Source organism: Lissotriton helveticus, chromosome 2_1, assembly GCF_964261635.1.
Source record: "Lissotriton helveticus chromosome 2_1, aLisHel1.1, whole genome shotgun sequence".
Lineage (NCBI taxonomy): Eukaryota > Metazoa > Chordata > Amphibia > Caudata > Salamandridae > Lissotriton > Lissotriton helveticus.
This window is the reverse complement of record NC_136059.1, coordinates 325443495-325460546: the sequence shown is the minus strand read 5'-3', so window position 1 is coordinate 325460546 and position 17052 is coordinate 325443495. Positions and strand designations below refer to the sequence as shown.

The window sequence follows — 17052 nt, the reverse complement described above, 5'->3', positions numbered from 1 at the left end:
CCACCTAACCTCCTTTGTTTGTTCACTCTATTGTGTTACTGTTGTATTTTATGCCTGGGAGTGTTAGTTTACATACATACCATTACAACTCATGCCATTACAACAAATTATCAGGTAAGATTTTTTAGTTTAAGAGTGGGTATGGGTTTTAGGGTACATGGGAATAGTAATTTTTACCCCTACACTATCCAACACTTACCATACTGTTGCACTCACTGGAGTGGGAATACTTATTTTTACCCCTACACTATCCAACACTTATCCAACTGTTTCCCTAAAAGTATTATGCGTTGTAATGGTAGTTTTGAAAATGCATTGTAATGGCATGCGTTGTAAAATCATGAGATGTAATGGTAGTTGTGGTGTAAAAACTGCATTGTAAAAGCATGCGTTGTAATGTCATATATTCAACAGAATACCTTTGCTTGAAAAAGAGCCTGACTCAAACAGATGAATGTGCGATTGATTGCTGCTACTTGGAAGCTGAGCATTTATTCTGTAGAAGTAAACAGCATTTTGCAAATCAAAACCTGTACACAATTGAACCAACATTTGAGTGCAGCCCGAGTGTCTCTCTGTAGAATTGTATTTTGTGATTACATGAGGTTATAGACAGTTGTGCTGTCAAGCCAGACCTAACATTGCATCTTAAACCAGAGTACCAAACATTCAGGTAGGTAGACAGACAAATACATTATCGTTACAATTGCGTAAATTGTTAAAATATTAAAAGGACAAAAATAAATGTCTTAGTGCCACACATTTCAAGTTCATTTTGTACGTTTTGCTTTAATATTAAACTAACTACGTTAGTATTTGTAAATGTAGCGATTAAACGTTTCATTTCAAGGGCGTTGAGACAGAAAGAGCTGTATCAAAAGTAGCATATCAATTGCTTTGAAAAGCACAGGGAGTGAAATGAATTTCTAATATGTCACCCTCTTTAATATCATATTGTTGAAAGATATAAAAGGTACCTAATTCAAATATGTGTGGTGCCTAAAATATTTTTCTTACTATACTGGATCAAAGAGATGAACTAAAAATGTTTGTTTCCAATGTATCAAATGATTCTTATACTACAAAAGGTAATTGATCTTCAAGCTAATGAAACTTGAATTTGAATCGGCGTTCTTGTGTTTTCTACACGTGCACATGCGAAAAATGCTAACAAGCATGAATATTTTATGGTCATCTGTATTGGACTCGAACAGAATTTTGATTAATTGCTTATCACTGCCTAACGGGGTTAATTCATCTTCCTCTGTTCTAGTATTGTCTCCAAGGGGGAACAGGACTGTAGAATGTAATTATTGATGTGTTGAATCAGAGCTTGGCTTCAGCATTAAGGGCCCCTACAAATATAATACTGACATTGCCCATTCTTTATGAAGAAAAAGCACAAGTACTACTTATTTAACAATACAAAATAGAAAATGAAGGGTTAAATTAAAGGAAACACTTCAAGGCGTTTCCCACACAACGCCCTTATCATAGCTAGTCTTGGATTGGATTAACATATTTATGAATGAATTGTGACATTAATTCCCCATTCCGGATGATGTGTAGTCACAAAGGGGCAAGATTTTGCATTTCTACCCATCAGCAGGTGACAGCTGTATCTCTTTGGGGAGCCCATGGCATTTATGAAAATCTTGCCAGCACTGACATGCCAGGGGCTTCTGTCCACATTTTGACATTTTCTAGAACGCGTTCCCATTGCCAGAGAGTATTCTAGCCCCTTAGCCTTCAATCCCTAGTCGACAGCAGCGACCAATGTTGTCTCCATTGGACACATTTCTGCTCCTACATCATTTTATTGGTAACTGGTGAGGCCAAACTCGCATTTTATAAGAAAACGTTTGTCAGGACCTCGCATATTTTGTTTGTTTTCTGTTTTGCTTTGGGCTTGTTTTTACTACATCTCCAGCTCTTTTTGCAAGGTTCAGTATTCAGCTAGGGTGAGTAAGTGACAGTGAAGTGACCTCCACCCACACAGCACCCAAGTCAACCATGTTACCTTCGAGATTGTCTATGAATAACTGAAAAAATAAACGTAACATTACTTCTGTCATGTCTAAAACATTATGGGGCAGATTTACAATAAACTAACGCAGCACGATGCAGCAAGTCATTTTGCTGCGCCATGCTGCGTTAGTTTGGAAGCACAGGGATGCGACATATTTACAACAATGTGTTGTATCTTTGTGCTTCCCCCTGCGTCGGCGCACAAACTGCTGCCATGCACGACGCAGGCACCCTTGCACCATGGTGCAAGGGTGCCTGCGTCACGGGGTGGTTGTTTATGTGCAGGAAGGGTTCCCTTCCTGCACAAAAACAATCAGAAATGGCGTTTTACAACTTCTATGTGTGCTGCATTAGCACACATGGAATTCGTAAAACATCTTTATTTAAACTAAAGGATTTTTTATGTGCACGAAGGGACACCTTCCTGTCTATAAACAATCATTAGAGGCTATTTCCTCATTCTATGTGTGCTGCAAAATGCAGCACCCATAGAAAGAGGGAAAAAGCAAGGAGAAATGAATACATTTCTCCTCGCTGTGCCTCCCTATGCCTCCGCTGGGGAGGCGTAACATTCAGACCCATTTCCAGATTTACGATTTCATGTAAATCTGGAAATGTGTCTGGTTCCATGGCTGTTGGGTGGGAACACCCACAGCAACACCCATGGGACACCCTTTTCATGCAATGGTGGCTTTTCTTGTCCTTGTAAATATGTGGCAGAAACATGTGCTGCCAGTGCATCACAAAAAGTGATGCACTGGCAGTGCAAGGAGCTTGTAAATCTGCCCCTATGTTTGTAAATAAAACACAAACCACTATTCATGGTTTGTTTACCATGCATTATTAAGATGCCCTGATAGCATTTCAACTGTAAGGCTTGAAGAATTCTTCTGTCTTTTATTTGTAGTGTTCTGCCAACTGTGGAGGCGGTTTCAAGACGCGTGACGTTCAGTGCATTGACGCTTATGAGAAAAGGTTTCTGAGACCCTTTCACTGCCAGAATCTTGGACCCAAACCGGCGCACAGCAAACGTTGCAAACTTGAGGCCTGTCTGCCGTGGGTTACTACGCCCTGGGACGAGGTACGGTTATTATCTGTTGGTCACTGGGTATATAATCGGAAAATCCACAGTTTTTGCCATAGTCATTGCATTTAAATGATGCCATTGAACATGATTTTTTTTTTCGTCATGTATGTTCCAGCATTGAATATTGGGCCTGATTGTGCAACTTGATCACAGTTCACATCCATTCAGGTGAAAAGGCCACATTAGCGGGATTGATCTATGAGCAATATGAACAATAAAAAAGAACTATGACATTCTAGATAAAATATTAGGTGAATATCAAATATATTTGAGGGACAAAAAAGTTCAATAGATAAAGAGAGATGATAAGGACTACAGGGATGGGAGGATTTATACAGTTTCTCATAGAAATGATTACCTTATAGTAACAGGAGTAGGAAAAAGACAACGAGAAGAAACATCCAAACTAGCATCAATTGACAGTACTAGCACCCTCTTGATCAGCGGATTTCATCTGCATGATCAATGAAATTCTTCATGTGACACCTTTCTTGCATCTCTCAAAATGTGATTTCCTAGATACAGGGCTTCTGTCAGGCAGTACTGCAATTTATTTGGAAACAGCTTGTGCCCTTTCTCGGCCAAATAGTTTGACAGCAATGGTGTAGGACTTACATGTTTCCCAAGTGTTTGACGCAATCAGCAGGATATCAATTCTATTGAACCAATACTGAATTGCCAGGCATGACCAAAGACTCCAGATTCTTTTTAAAGAAAATGTTAAAGATACATGGGCCCACATGCATCAATATCGGCTTTTGCGAGTTCTAAAGAGCGAAAAATAACGATTCGCAATTTAGAAATCGCAAAAGCCTATGCATGAATATTTTAGCTTTTTTTTTGCAATTCGGTAAAAATCGCTATTTTTAGCGAATTGCATAAAAAATGCAAATTTTCAATTGCGAATTCACAATTCCCATTCATTCCTATGGGCCAAAATGCCCATAGGAATGAATGGGAATTGCGAATTCGCAATTTGAAATCGAAATTCATCAATGCATTTCAAGGGTGGAGAGGGGGGTGCAAATGACCCCCCCCTGCACCCATGAAATGTACTTTTCAGTATAAGTTACAGACACACATGTCCTAAGGACATGTGTGTCTGTAACTTAACAGTTTAAAAAATGCATTTTTGTGCATATTTGAACAATTTCGCAAATTACCACGAGGTTGAACTTCGTGGTAATTTGCACTTCCAATTTGTAAAATCGCACATTTTTAAGAAATGATGCATAGCATTTTAGAAATTGCACAATTGCGATTTCTTATGTGCTATCGCAATTTTAGAATTTGCAAAAAAAATGCAATTTCTAAAATAGCATGATGAATCCCAAACAGCACTTTTGCATTCGCAAACGGCCGATTTTAAGGAATCGCACCGTTTGCGACTCCAAAAATGCTTGATGCATGTGGGCCATGGACTCTCCATATACCCTTGTGGGACTCGCCACCATGACAAAAAGCACGACTGCCAAACCAAAATGCGAAAAGGAACTGACTGTCTTCATGCAACGGTAAGAAGATGAAAGTCTGACAAAGATCAATAACCGTAAACCATTCAGCTTCACATGGGATTAGGAGTGACTCCAAGGGACATAGATGACCTGAAAAAGAGGTGGTATGACCTGAGGAGCCTGACTAAGAAAAAAATTGCAGAGCTCCACAAAGAGGCAAACAAAACTGGAGGAGGGAAGTGGGCTGGTGGGGTCCACCATTCAGCCAGAGATCATCTGTGGACTGGGAGAGGCAGACAGCTCAGCCAGAGCTGCCATCAGAAAAGGTAAGACGCATGCACAGCAATCACCCCCACCCCATCACCTTCCCTTTTCCCTATGTGGCAAAGTTAACCCCAGTCCAGTAGAGGTAGCACTATACAGGAGCAATGCATTATGGGACATGTAGTCATTAAATGAAACACCATGTCATACAGCACAGCAAGCAACAAGTTAGGCTATTCATATCAGACATAATCAAGCGCAGGCAACATGTACAGTGTTTCAGTGAGAATGATTTAACTGCAGATGCTGTGAGGCAGGAGCACAGAGCTAATGTACGCTTATATGTCCACAGGCGAGACATCTCGCAGGCATACCAGGGAGAAGGAAGGCACGGCACCAGAGAGGGATGGCAGCCAGGAGGCAGCCACAATTACAGAGAATGTCACAGAGGACACATGTGCACCAACAACACAGCCACCATCCCAAGACCTTGAAATGTCTCCACATCTGCAGGCGAGAACGTTCAGGATCCCCTCTGCCACTGTCCTCACCTGAACTGCCTGCGTCACTGCCTCTGACAACACCTGCATCACAAAAGAGCAAGAGGCATGTAGTTGCCCCACTAGTCCAAATGGAGTCATCACCAGGTGACATGGAGGAGATGACACTCAAACCTTGGCTGGGGAAGGAAGCACTACCACACATCAGTCCAGTGCAGAAGGTGCTCGTACAGGTACCAGACGCTGCAGGCCCAGAGATAGCAGTGTTGCAGCACATGTGGAGGGTCCCAGTGCTTCCATGGGCTGGAGGGTAGCATGGTCAAGATTCAAAGGATGCAGGGGAAGGCCATCCAGTCTGTTCAACGCCAGATGAGGACCCTGAACACAAATGTGGAAGACATAGGGAAGGGCATCAGAGAACTGGTTGATGTGAACAAGGAGATGGCTGCAGGGATGCGGGACATGACACAATCAGTGCAGCTTCTGTGCAGTAAACTGGACCAGGACATTTCAGCAAGGCGCAAGGAGAGGCAGCATGCGCAGCAACAAAGTAAGGCAATGAACCGCCTGGCCACAGCCACTTTCCTGCTATGTAGACGATGCATCAACATGCAAGAGGGACTCACACACAAAAGCAATGAGGTGTCTAGGGGCATTGCTAGGGTGACCAGTGCTGTAGAGGTGCTGATTAATGCACAGACAGCACAAACTGCAGATCTGGATGTACCAGAAAGTGAGGAAAGCACCAGTAGGGGCAGCATGACAAGCCCACTTGTTGTTTAGACACGGAGGAGCAGCAGGCGCCATGGTGAGCCAACAGCCCAAACACCCAGTGAAGAGAGCCAGCCACTTACATCTGGCACTGGTAGCCGTGTGCGGAAATGGCTTGTACAGTAAATGGGGAAGTGACCCAGGACTACCATTATTGAATGGATTACATTTGTGTTGCACATTTATGCTTTTGAGTACCTGCGTAGTGCCAAATATTAAACTACGTTGGGTGCATACTCCACCTGTTGGTGTCTCTTTACTTACTTAAAAGTAGTTGCGTGTGATCTCTGCCCGTCTGTGTCTGCCATCTGTTTGTGTTGCAACTCCTGCTGTGTTGGGTTCAGGCAGTGCATGTTCATCATCATGGCCCTCATAGTCGCTCAATTCCACCTCGGTGCCCTTCTTAGTAGCAAGGTTGTGCAACATTGCACAAGTTGCAATCATCTTACACCAGATGATTGGTGAGTACTGCCGTGCCCTCCACGTTTTTGGAGGCAGCGGAACCTGCTTTTTAACAGCCCAAAGGTGCGCTACACAATGTTCCTTGTAGATTTGTGTGCCACGTTGTATCGTCTCTGGCTGGGGGTTGAAGGGTTGAGGTAGGGTGTCAGGATGAAAGAGCGGACGGCATATGCACTATCCCCTATTTGTAAATGAGAAAGCCATTACTCACATGCACACATACACATACATCTGCAATATCTATCAAGGGAGTGTCACACAGTGTTTTACCTAACAGGTATCCTTCGCCAAATTCCCCCACTGTCAGGTGTGTGTAGATCCCACTGTTCTGAAAGATGTAGGAGTCGTGGGTACTTCCTGGGAACTTGGCCACTATGTCCGTGATAATGTACTTGGCATCACAGATTACCTGTACATTGATTGTGTGGGTTGACTTCCTGTTTCTGTAAATGTACTCTGTGGCAGCAGGTGGGCATATTGTGATGTGGGTGCCATCAATACAGCCGATGACGTGTGGGAAATGTGCAATTTGATAAAAGTCAGTCTTGGTCTTGAGCAGTTCTCCGTGTGAGTTTCAGGGAAGCTGATGTAATGATGCATTCTCTGCATCATGGCCTCTAGGAATTTCCTGAAGAAACGGGTCAGGCAGTTCTGGGACACCCCACCTACCGCAGCAATCACACTCTGGTAACTCCCAGATACAAGCAGGTGTAGGCTACAGAGCACCTGCACATGGGGTGGGATGGCGTGCGCCCTTGGGGTTGGGTGCTCCAACAGTGGGTGCAGGTCCCTGATCAAGTCCAGGATGGTGTGGGGGTGTAGCCTGTACCTTTGCAATATCTCTGGCTCAGTTAGTTGAAATAGCGTTATCCTCTGCCTGTAGACTTGCTCCTGCCTGCTCCAGACCCTCTCTCCTGCTGCCTGTAGCCGTAGCTGCCTTGCTATCACGTAGAATGCCGCCATTGTGGTCACACTGTTGCATTTTGGGCCCTTTTTTATAGCCTGCACCTGCTTCCAAACCATGGTAAATACCGACTCTTAAATACCGAATTTCATGAAATTCGGTATTTTAGAAGTTACCTACATCTCAAAAATCATTTTTTAGCATTTCTTATTTACTGATTCGGTAAAATTACCGATTCGGTAAAATTACTGAATCGCTAAAATTACCGAACGGGCAAAATTATCGAATCGGTTAAATTACCGAATCGGTAAAATTACCGACGCGTATTAACCGAATCGGTATTTTTGGTGACCCTTCATCTCAATACCCAAATACCGGTCGGTAACTGCCGGAAATACCGAATTTCAGCCGTTACCGACCGGTATTTGGCTACCTACATCTGGCCCTATGCTCTGTGTGGCAGCATTATCAGATAAGGTACGCAAGAAAAACAAAGAGCTTTCTTACAACCATAAGCAACAGCGCCACTCAGTGGCGAAACACAATCTATTTCCAGTGTAGGAATGAGGCTGATTCTCCCTCACTTCTTGCGATTAAATCAAGAAAACTCCATTGAAAGAAGACAGAAATAAGCAATTGTTCGCATCCGGAGGAGGTGTTTGGATCATAGCTCGGCCTCCCCTCAGAGGGTTACAAAGCACTTCACTGCACGGACACCCAAGCCCTGATGTGAAGACACTTTAGGAACAAGCATTGGCAATGCAACAGGACTTGCATTTACGCAAGACCTGTTGTATTGAAAACAGGAGTGCGGCGGGTGCAAGAAGGCACAGGCATGACCGGGAGTGCACAGGAGGGGGGCAGGGGTCAACCAGGAAGTCACCAACTGTGGAAGGGGGGTAGGGAGGGACGGGAAGAAAGTAGCCTGTGCAGCAAAGTGGACAGTAGCCTTGGTAGGATACAAATGACTGACATGGCTGTCATGGGGAGGGGCTAACAAGCTTAAAACCAATCAGAAGGCAGCGTTTATAATCTAAGCCAATGAAGAAGATGGGCTGGAGAGTGGGCGGAGCTTCCATGAAGCTTTCACACTATAGTCTAAACTGCATGCCTCACAAAGCAAACCTAAAAAATATATTTGGATATATTTGCTGGACACTGTCACACGCTAATGTATGCGCTCACAAACTCGTTCAGACACTTATACACCCATTCACATACCCACTCACATTCATATACATCCAGTCACATACCCACTCAGATACTCAATCACTCACTCACTTACCTATTCAGGTACTCATGCACCCACTTTCAGGCCCACTCAAGAGTGACACACCCATGTATAGATCCACTCAGAGACTCATGCACCTACTTAGAGACTCAGTCATAGACTCATGCATACAGTCTCATAGTTACTTAGGTACTTTATACCCACTCACAGACCCACCTGGGCACTCATGCACCCACTCACAGACACACTCAGATACTCATGCACCCACTCACAGACACACTCAGATACTCATGCACCCACTTACAGACTCACTTGGAGAGTCACATACCCATGTACAGGCCCACTCAGAGACTCATGCACCTACTGAAAGACCCACTCATAGTCTCATGCATTCAGTCTCATGCCAATATAGAGTCTCTTACCCCTGATCACAGACCCAATCAGGTACTCTTGTACCCACTCAGATACTCATGCATCCACTTACAGACTCACTCAGAGATTTACGCACCCTTTTACAGACCCACAGAGACTCACGTACCCACTTACACACTCATGTATGTTCTCACAGACCCATTGAGACACTCATACACCCACTTATAGATCCGCTCAGATACTCGTACACCCCCTCACATACCCAGTCACTCGCACACTCATTCACAGATCCTCTCAGAGATGTATTTACTCAGTCAGTCACTCATACACTCAGAACCTCACCCACCCACTCTCAAACTCAGTCAGATATACACACACCCACTCACTCACCCAGTCAAGGCTCATGTATCAACTCACAGACCCACCCAGACACTCACTCTCCCAGTCACAGATCCATTGCACTCATTCACTCACCTACTCAGACTTATGCTTTCACTCACAGACCTATTGAGACATTCATACATCCACTCATAGATCTACTCAGATACTCATACATCGACTCAGTAACCCACTTAGATACTCACACACCCATATAGTCACTCATACAGCTACTCATAGCCCCACTCAGAGACTTATGCACCCAGTCAGTTATACACTCAGAGACTCATCTACCCACTCAAAGTCGCAATCAGAGACCTACGCACTCACTGACAGAACTGACACATGTTAGGGAAGAACATAATGGTGTGAACGGTCTGTGTGATCAGGAATAGCAAGTAAGAAGGAAGATATGAATGGCTTATATGAGTGTAGTGCTCCATTCATCCAAAGTGGTCAAGCCATGTTCAATGGTATTGCAGCGAGCTATCCAGTGGCATTCACACCTGTTCAGGGGCCTCGGAATATTACCGCCGCTGGTGGATAAGGTGGGTTGGTCAATAACCATCCAGGTGAAGTCTGTGTCATTATGGTTGTGTTACTGGAAGTGTGTGACAAGGGGTGCTGTCAACACACCACATCTTATGCGGCTTGGATGTTGGATGATTCTGTCCTTGATCATTTGCGTGGTTTGACCGACGTATAGAAGATTACATGGCCAGCGTATTGTGTAGATAACATTTTGGGATCTGCAGATGGTGAGAGATCTTAGTTGGTGTTTCCATCCGTTGTACTCAAAATATTTAGTGTTGAGTGAAGTGGAACACGCTGTGCATCTTTGACGTTTGTAGTGTCCAAGTAGAGGCGGTAGGCCCCCTGGGCCCCTCACAGACTTGGGTGTTCGTTTTTGGCCATGTTATGGCCTGTACCAGATGGTCCAAAAGGTTTTTTCCTCTGCGGTATGAGAAAAATGTAGGTTTGTTGAATATGTTTAGAGGGTCAAGTGTGTTCCAGTTTCTTTGAATGATTTTTGAAATGTTGTTGCTAGTGGAGGAGAAAGTAGGGACAAAAGAGATATGTGAGTTCACACTCTTTTCTTTAGGTGTAAGCAAGGTGTGACGTGGTTATACCACGTGCGGTTGCGCGCTCTGGATACCAGTTTCTTCGGGTAGCCCCAGCCAGGAGTTTTTCAGTCTGGACTGCAGCTTCCCTGAAGTAGTCCTTCCTCCATTTGCAGTTGCAGCACATCCGTAAAAACTGCCCGAAGAATAAACCATCACGTAATCCCCATGGATGGTAGCTGGAGTATAGCAATAGGGTGTTTCGTTCAGTCGGTTTCCCGAATAATGCAGTTCCAATTTTGTTCTTCTTTTACTTGTAGTGAAAGATCAAGGAATGGTAAATATATTTCTTTAGGGTTGATTGTGAACCTAAGGTGTTGTTGGCAGGTATGAAGTCAATCCACGAATTGTAGTAAGCGCTCATTGCTTCTTGAGAAAATTAGCAGAATACCGTCTATGTAACGATGCCAGAAAGAAATGTTGGTCCTGAATTAGTTGAGGTCAGTTAAGATCTTTGTTTTCTCCAGATGGTGTACGTAGAATATGGCGAAATTTGGGGCAAAGCACACACCCATTGACACCCCTTCGAACTGAAGATAGTAAGTGTCCTTATATAGGAAGTAGTTGTTTCCTAGGGCAATCTCCAGGAGGGGCATCACGCAGTCTGTTGGGATCCTAGCGGGCTGTGGTCTTGTGTCCAGGATTGCTTTTATTACTGACAGGCCTTCATTGGTGAGGAATATTGGTGTTAAGCAATTCGATGTCCATCCCAAACATCAAATCGGTTCCTAGTATGAAGGGGGTGTCCTCAATGAGATTAATTAAATCCATGCTATCACGAACATATGTATCTATGAGAGGAACAAATTCCTTGATGATGCTGTTGATGTATTGTCCGATTGGTTCGAGGATCGAGCTGCAGCCTGACACGACGATCGGTCTGCTAGGAGGATTCTGTTGGTCCTTGTGGATTTTTAGTAGGACATAACGCACAGGTGTTCAGGGATGGTTGTTGTTGGAGTAGATTGCTTCTTTGACTGTTATAATATCGTTGGACCTTGACAGTGCCATGGTTTGTTGAATTTTGGTTCTTATCCCTGGTAGTGGATCAATAGTGATCAATATTGTCCAATTGTCATAGGATTTCTGTCTCATATTTGATTTGGTCCAGAATAACGAAGCCACCGCCCTTGTCGGCTGGTTTGATGACTATATCTTCGTTAGTTTTGAGGTTGTTTAGGGCTTGCTTCTCAAGTAGTGTGAGATTGTAGGGGACATACTCATGTTGTAATTAAATGTTCTTCATTTCATGTAGTACCCGTCTCTCAAAAGTCAGGATCTCGGTGGGCATGATAGCTGACGAGGGGTTGAAGGTCGAGGCTAATTGAAATCGTGAGCTGGTAGTTTGCTCACGTGGTGGTCTCTCGGAGAAGAACTGTTTGCGCTTCATCCTCCTGAAGAATTAGACCAGATTTTCTTGATCAATGGGGCCCGAACTACCCACAGAAACCATCAACATGGATGCCACCGAGTCGCTCCCCATCTTCAACCAAGACGAATGCCCCAGGACATTCGCGCGCTCTATAAATAATATAATATTATCAAATCAAATCAAATCAAATCAACCTATCCCAACATGACCTATCTGCCTGTGAAACCAGCCTCTTAAGCAAAGGGCTTACCTTCGTCCCTACTGACAAACGCAATTTATTTTTTTAGGTGATCTGATCAGCAGCGTTTGAGTTTCTTGCGACTGGGAGAGAAAACCTGTGTCTTTTGCTGGAATTCTTGGGACCCCAATTTACATCCCTTCCAGTAAGTTCTGGGCAATTATTTCCCCTTTTTCCCGCATCATACCCTCGCTCAATTCTTTCTTTTTCTCCCCACAGACAGTACCTGAGAAGGTCCTAGCTTTATTGCCTGGGACCCTGCCCTACCTGGATTTCTGACAGTGTGTCCTCTCGCCTGAGTCGTCTTCCCGCATTGAGATTAGCGCTTTTTTGCACAATCTTTCTCTGAGCTTAGTCATGCGGTGATTGTCTGCGGCGACCCATTTTGTCCCTGATTTCATCCCCGCTTTTCCTCCCCTACTTGGGCTCAATTTTAAGTAATTCTTATACTGTCTACTTTCTGTTCCTCTCTTTTTGGTCCACCAGAGAATAATCACATGTATACAGATATATGTATATCCCTTTATCCCCAGCACTGCAATATAAGTAACAGTAACCTAGTCCTGATGATGGCCTAATACTTCTACAGGCCGAACGCCGTCGGCTTTTACAGCGGAACTCTTGGCGCTCCCATCAAGGATTCCCCACTTGATTGTTTTTGGATTAATTTCCATTTGTTGTTCGGTTATCTTAACTATGTAAATTTTACCTTCACTTGTTCTTTGTTGCGCCCTTCCCTATCGCTGTACATACATCTTCATGTGTCACTTGCACCGTCACAATCCTTCATGAGCACTTGTGCACAGTATCCCACAGGTTACATGTCATTCACTGTAACGCAGTGCCACCCTTCCATATGTTTGACCATATGAAGCTAAATGTGGTAAATATGTATATTCACTAAAATACAATTTATGTTACAAAAGAAATGTGTCTCCATTGTTTTCTCCCCTTTTGATTCAACTCTCAGCAATTAATTGTGCAATATGTAACTGACCTACAATTAACACCCTTTTGAGACATGGTCTTGGCTTGGTGCATAGTTCAGTAACATAAAGACAGTCATGTTCTATTTCCACATCATCAATGTCTCATTCAGGAAAAGGCAACAGAGTAGCAGATTTCAACACAGAACAGCGCTTTAATATGACATACTCAGCTTCCAAAATTACATGCTCAAATTTAGTAAGGCAGTTGTTTGCAAGACCTTGTGTATAAGTTTTGGTCAACAAAACAACAAAAATTTTTAACAGACTGGGGAACATACACAGTCAATGGGTGACCCCTTACTATGCTCTCACATCTCTCTATGATGACACTTATCGCCGCCACAGATTTGAGACGTTCAGGCAATGCAGCAGCTACTGGATCTAAAGTAGCTGGAAAAAAAAAGAAACTAGTCATGGAGGCTCCACCATTCACCTGTTTAAGCACTGTGAAAGTGCAGCCCTCCTTCTCACTGAAGAAAAAAAGTGAAAATACTTTGTTGTAATCAGTCATTACTAGTGTCAGAGCGTGACAGTGACTTTCTCTCAATTCCAGGAATGCAACCAAACATTTTTTATCTCAGGGTACCAGATCGGACACATGCTTATTTCTCAGCCTCTGTAAAGTATAAGCCACCATAGAGAACATCCTGAATTCTTTATGGGTGATCAGTGGATTTCATCTGCATGATCAATGAAATTCTTCATGTGACACCTTTCTTGCATCTCTCAAAATGTGATTTCCTAGATACAGGGCTTCTGTCAGGCAGTACTGCAATTTATTTGGAAGCAGCTTGTGCCCTTTCTCGGCCAAATAGTTTGACAGCAATGGTGTAGGACTTACATGTTTCCCAAGTGTTTGACGCAATCAGCAGGATATCAATTCTATTGAACCAATACTGAATTGCCAGGCATGACAAAGACTCCAGATTCTTTTTAAAGAAATGGTTAAAGATACATTGGCCCACATGCATCAATATCGGCTTTTGCGAGTTCTAAATTGCGAAAAATAACGATTCGCAATTTAGAAATCGCAAAAGCCTATGCATGAATATTTTAGCCTTTTTTTTGCAATTCGGTAAAAATCGCTATTTTTAGCGAATTGCATAAAAAATGCAAATTTTCAATTGCGAATTCACAATTCCCATTCATTCCTATGGGCCGAAATGCCCATAGGAATGAATGGGAATTGCGAATTCGCAATTTGAAATCGAAATTCATCAATGCATTTCAAGGGTGGAGAGGGGGGTGCAAATGACCCCCCCCCCCTGCACCCATGAAATGTACTTTTCAGTATAAGTTACAGACACACATGTCCCAAGGACATGTGTGTCTGTAACTTACCAGTTTAAAAAATGCATTTTTGTGCATATTTGAACAATTTAGCAAATTACCACGAGGTTGAACTTCGTGGTAATTTGCACTTCCAATTTGGAAAATCGCACATTTTTAAGAAATGATGCATAGCATTTTAGAAATAGCACAATTGCGATTTCTTATGTGCTATCGCAATTTTAGAATTTGCAAAAAAAATGCAATTTCTAAAATAGCATGATGCATCCCAAACAGCACTTTTGCATTCGCAAACGGCCGATTTTAGGGAATCGCACCGTTTGCGACTCCAAAAATGCTTGATGCATGTGGGCCATGGACTCTCCATATACCCTTGTGGGACTCGCCACCATGACAAAAAGCACGACTGCCAAACCAAAATGCGAAAAGGAACTGACTGTCTTCATGCAACGGTAAGAAGATGAAAGTCTGACAAAGATCAATAACCGTAAACCATTCAGCTTCACATGGGATTTAAAAAAAAAATTGCAGCTGGATTTGGTACCACGGGACAACAAGGAGCGGCAATAGTATTGACCTTTTACAGACCCTGCACAATGCGGTACCTACTGCTTGGCTTTTGCAAACCCATAATGTGTGAGTTAAAAGGACTCCTCATAGTTTCTCTTGATTCCTTGCTGAATCATGCTCTCAACCACTTCATTTTAGCAAAAGCTTAGAGAGAGTGAGATTAAATTATTGAGATTCACTCACAGCAGATTTTCAAACACCAGAAATCAAACATTCAAAAAACATTTGGAGGTGATTAAGTGAATTAGAATCCTTTGCCTATATCTGTTGGTCTTCCCTCATTTTCTTCCTCCTGATTTCATTCACCTTCCCATTCCCCCCTGCCTAGGCCCTCTGTTTCTCTTCTCCTCACCCACTCTGTCTCTTCAATGTACATCCACTTATGGTATATTTGGAGAGCTGATATAACTATCCATTTTTTTTAATTAACAAGGAAACATGAGGCCCAATTAACAACTGTAGTATTGCACCTACGTCATTGGTGAACAAATTAACTAATTTATGATTGTGCTTCTCATAAATTATTGATTGGATTACATTACATTTTAAACTACACAATCATGGTGCAATTTTACATATAAGTGAATTTGTTTTCATGGATACGTTTTGGGCATTCCATAAAGGAGAGGCATGGCTAAGAAGATCAGCGCCCTCACTCTGTCTCCTTCTCTCACAGTCAGGAACCTAAGACTCATATTCAACTTGTCCTTCATCACCTCCATTATCACAGTTGCTAGATTCCAGCTTCTTAATACAAGAAACAGTGCATAGAGACCTTTATGGGTAGGATTAAGTAGTAATAACATGAGTCTGCAGTACAGTACAGTGGAAATGCCCATTTTTCCTCAGTTACTCGGGGACTTAATCTCTCAGCTGGTAATTAATCACGCTAGGGTTGTCATTCTGGGTGACTTCAACTATTGGCCCTCAGACACCCGCGAGAGTAATCTCTCGATAGAATTCTCCGATCTTTTGCTGGGTCTGAACTTCTCCCAGCATATTCATGTTCCCACACATATAAAAGGTCATACTCTTGACCAAGTCTGGACTTCTAATATTGATATCACCCCTCCTTCCATTTACCCTTGTTCCTGGTCCGATCATTTCTTTATTTCTTTTGCATTGGCCTACATTCCTTTTGAGCCTCTCACCCCCGCAACCAACATCACAGCCCGCAATTGGAAACGGGCGAACCTAGAAGATTTTCACTCGATACTGGCTGCCTCTGTCCCCTGTGACCAGGCCTCTATAACCACTCAGGCCTCTCGCCTCGACTCTTTGCTTAAGGCTGCCAGCGATCAGGTGGCCCCCCTGAAAAAGATTAAGTCTAAACGTCCTCACAACGCCCAACGTTGGTTTACCGACCAACTAAAAAAGGATAAACTGACACTCTGACAAGCTGAGCGCCGCTGGCGCCATACCTATTCACCTGAAGAAAGATCCGCATATGTAGCGCTGTTAAAACTATACAAAAATTCCATCCTTCAGGCAAAAAAAGTTACACTTTTCTCAACAATTCTAAATTCTGCATCCAAGGTAAAAGATATTTTCTCCATTGTGAACGAGCTCACACAACCTGATAGGGTGACTCTCCAAGCTGTCCCCTCACAATTACTGTGTGACTCCCTTAATTCATATTTCATTGATAAAATTATCACTATAAAAAATAACATCCCCAGCCCTTCTTTCCCCTCTGCTCCGACCCCTCCCTCTCAGAACTCATCTTCATTGGTTGCCTTTCCCCCTATCACTAAAAGTGATTTTGTGGCTCTACTAAACTAAGTGAGCTCGGGCTCGCCAAATGACGGTTGCCCTCCGCAGAGTCTTAAAGCAGCCTTTCTTGCCTGCCCTGACCCTCCACTTACACTCCTTAACGAATTCTTAGCTACAGGTATTGTTCCCGACTCCTTTAAACACGCAGCTGTGGTCCCCATTTTGAAAAAGCCCAACGCTGACCCACTGGTCCTGGCCAATTTTCGCCCCATTTCCCTGCTCCCCTACCTAGGTAAGATTCTGGAGAC

General features: G+C 43.3%; 1 protein-coding gene across 2 annotated transcripts in view; it reads left to right on the top strand.

Annotated features, from left to right (window-relative positions):
- Positions 1-17052, top strand: part of ADAMTS12 (ADAM metallopeptidase with thrombospondin type 1 motif 12) — a 2873463-nt gene that overhangs the window by 2586629 nt on the left and 269782 nt on the right. For both annotated transcript variants that reach the window (XM_078677277.1, XM_078677276.1), the window contains one exon: positions 2936-3109. In XM_078677277.1, coding sequence (XP_078533403.1) covers positions 2936-3109 — 174 coding nt within the window. The remainder of the gene's footprint in view (positions 1-2935; positions 3110-17052) is intronic.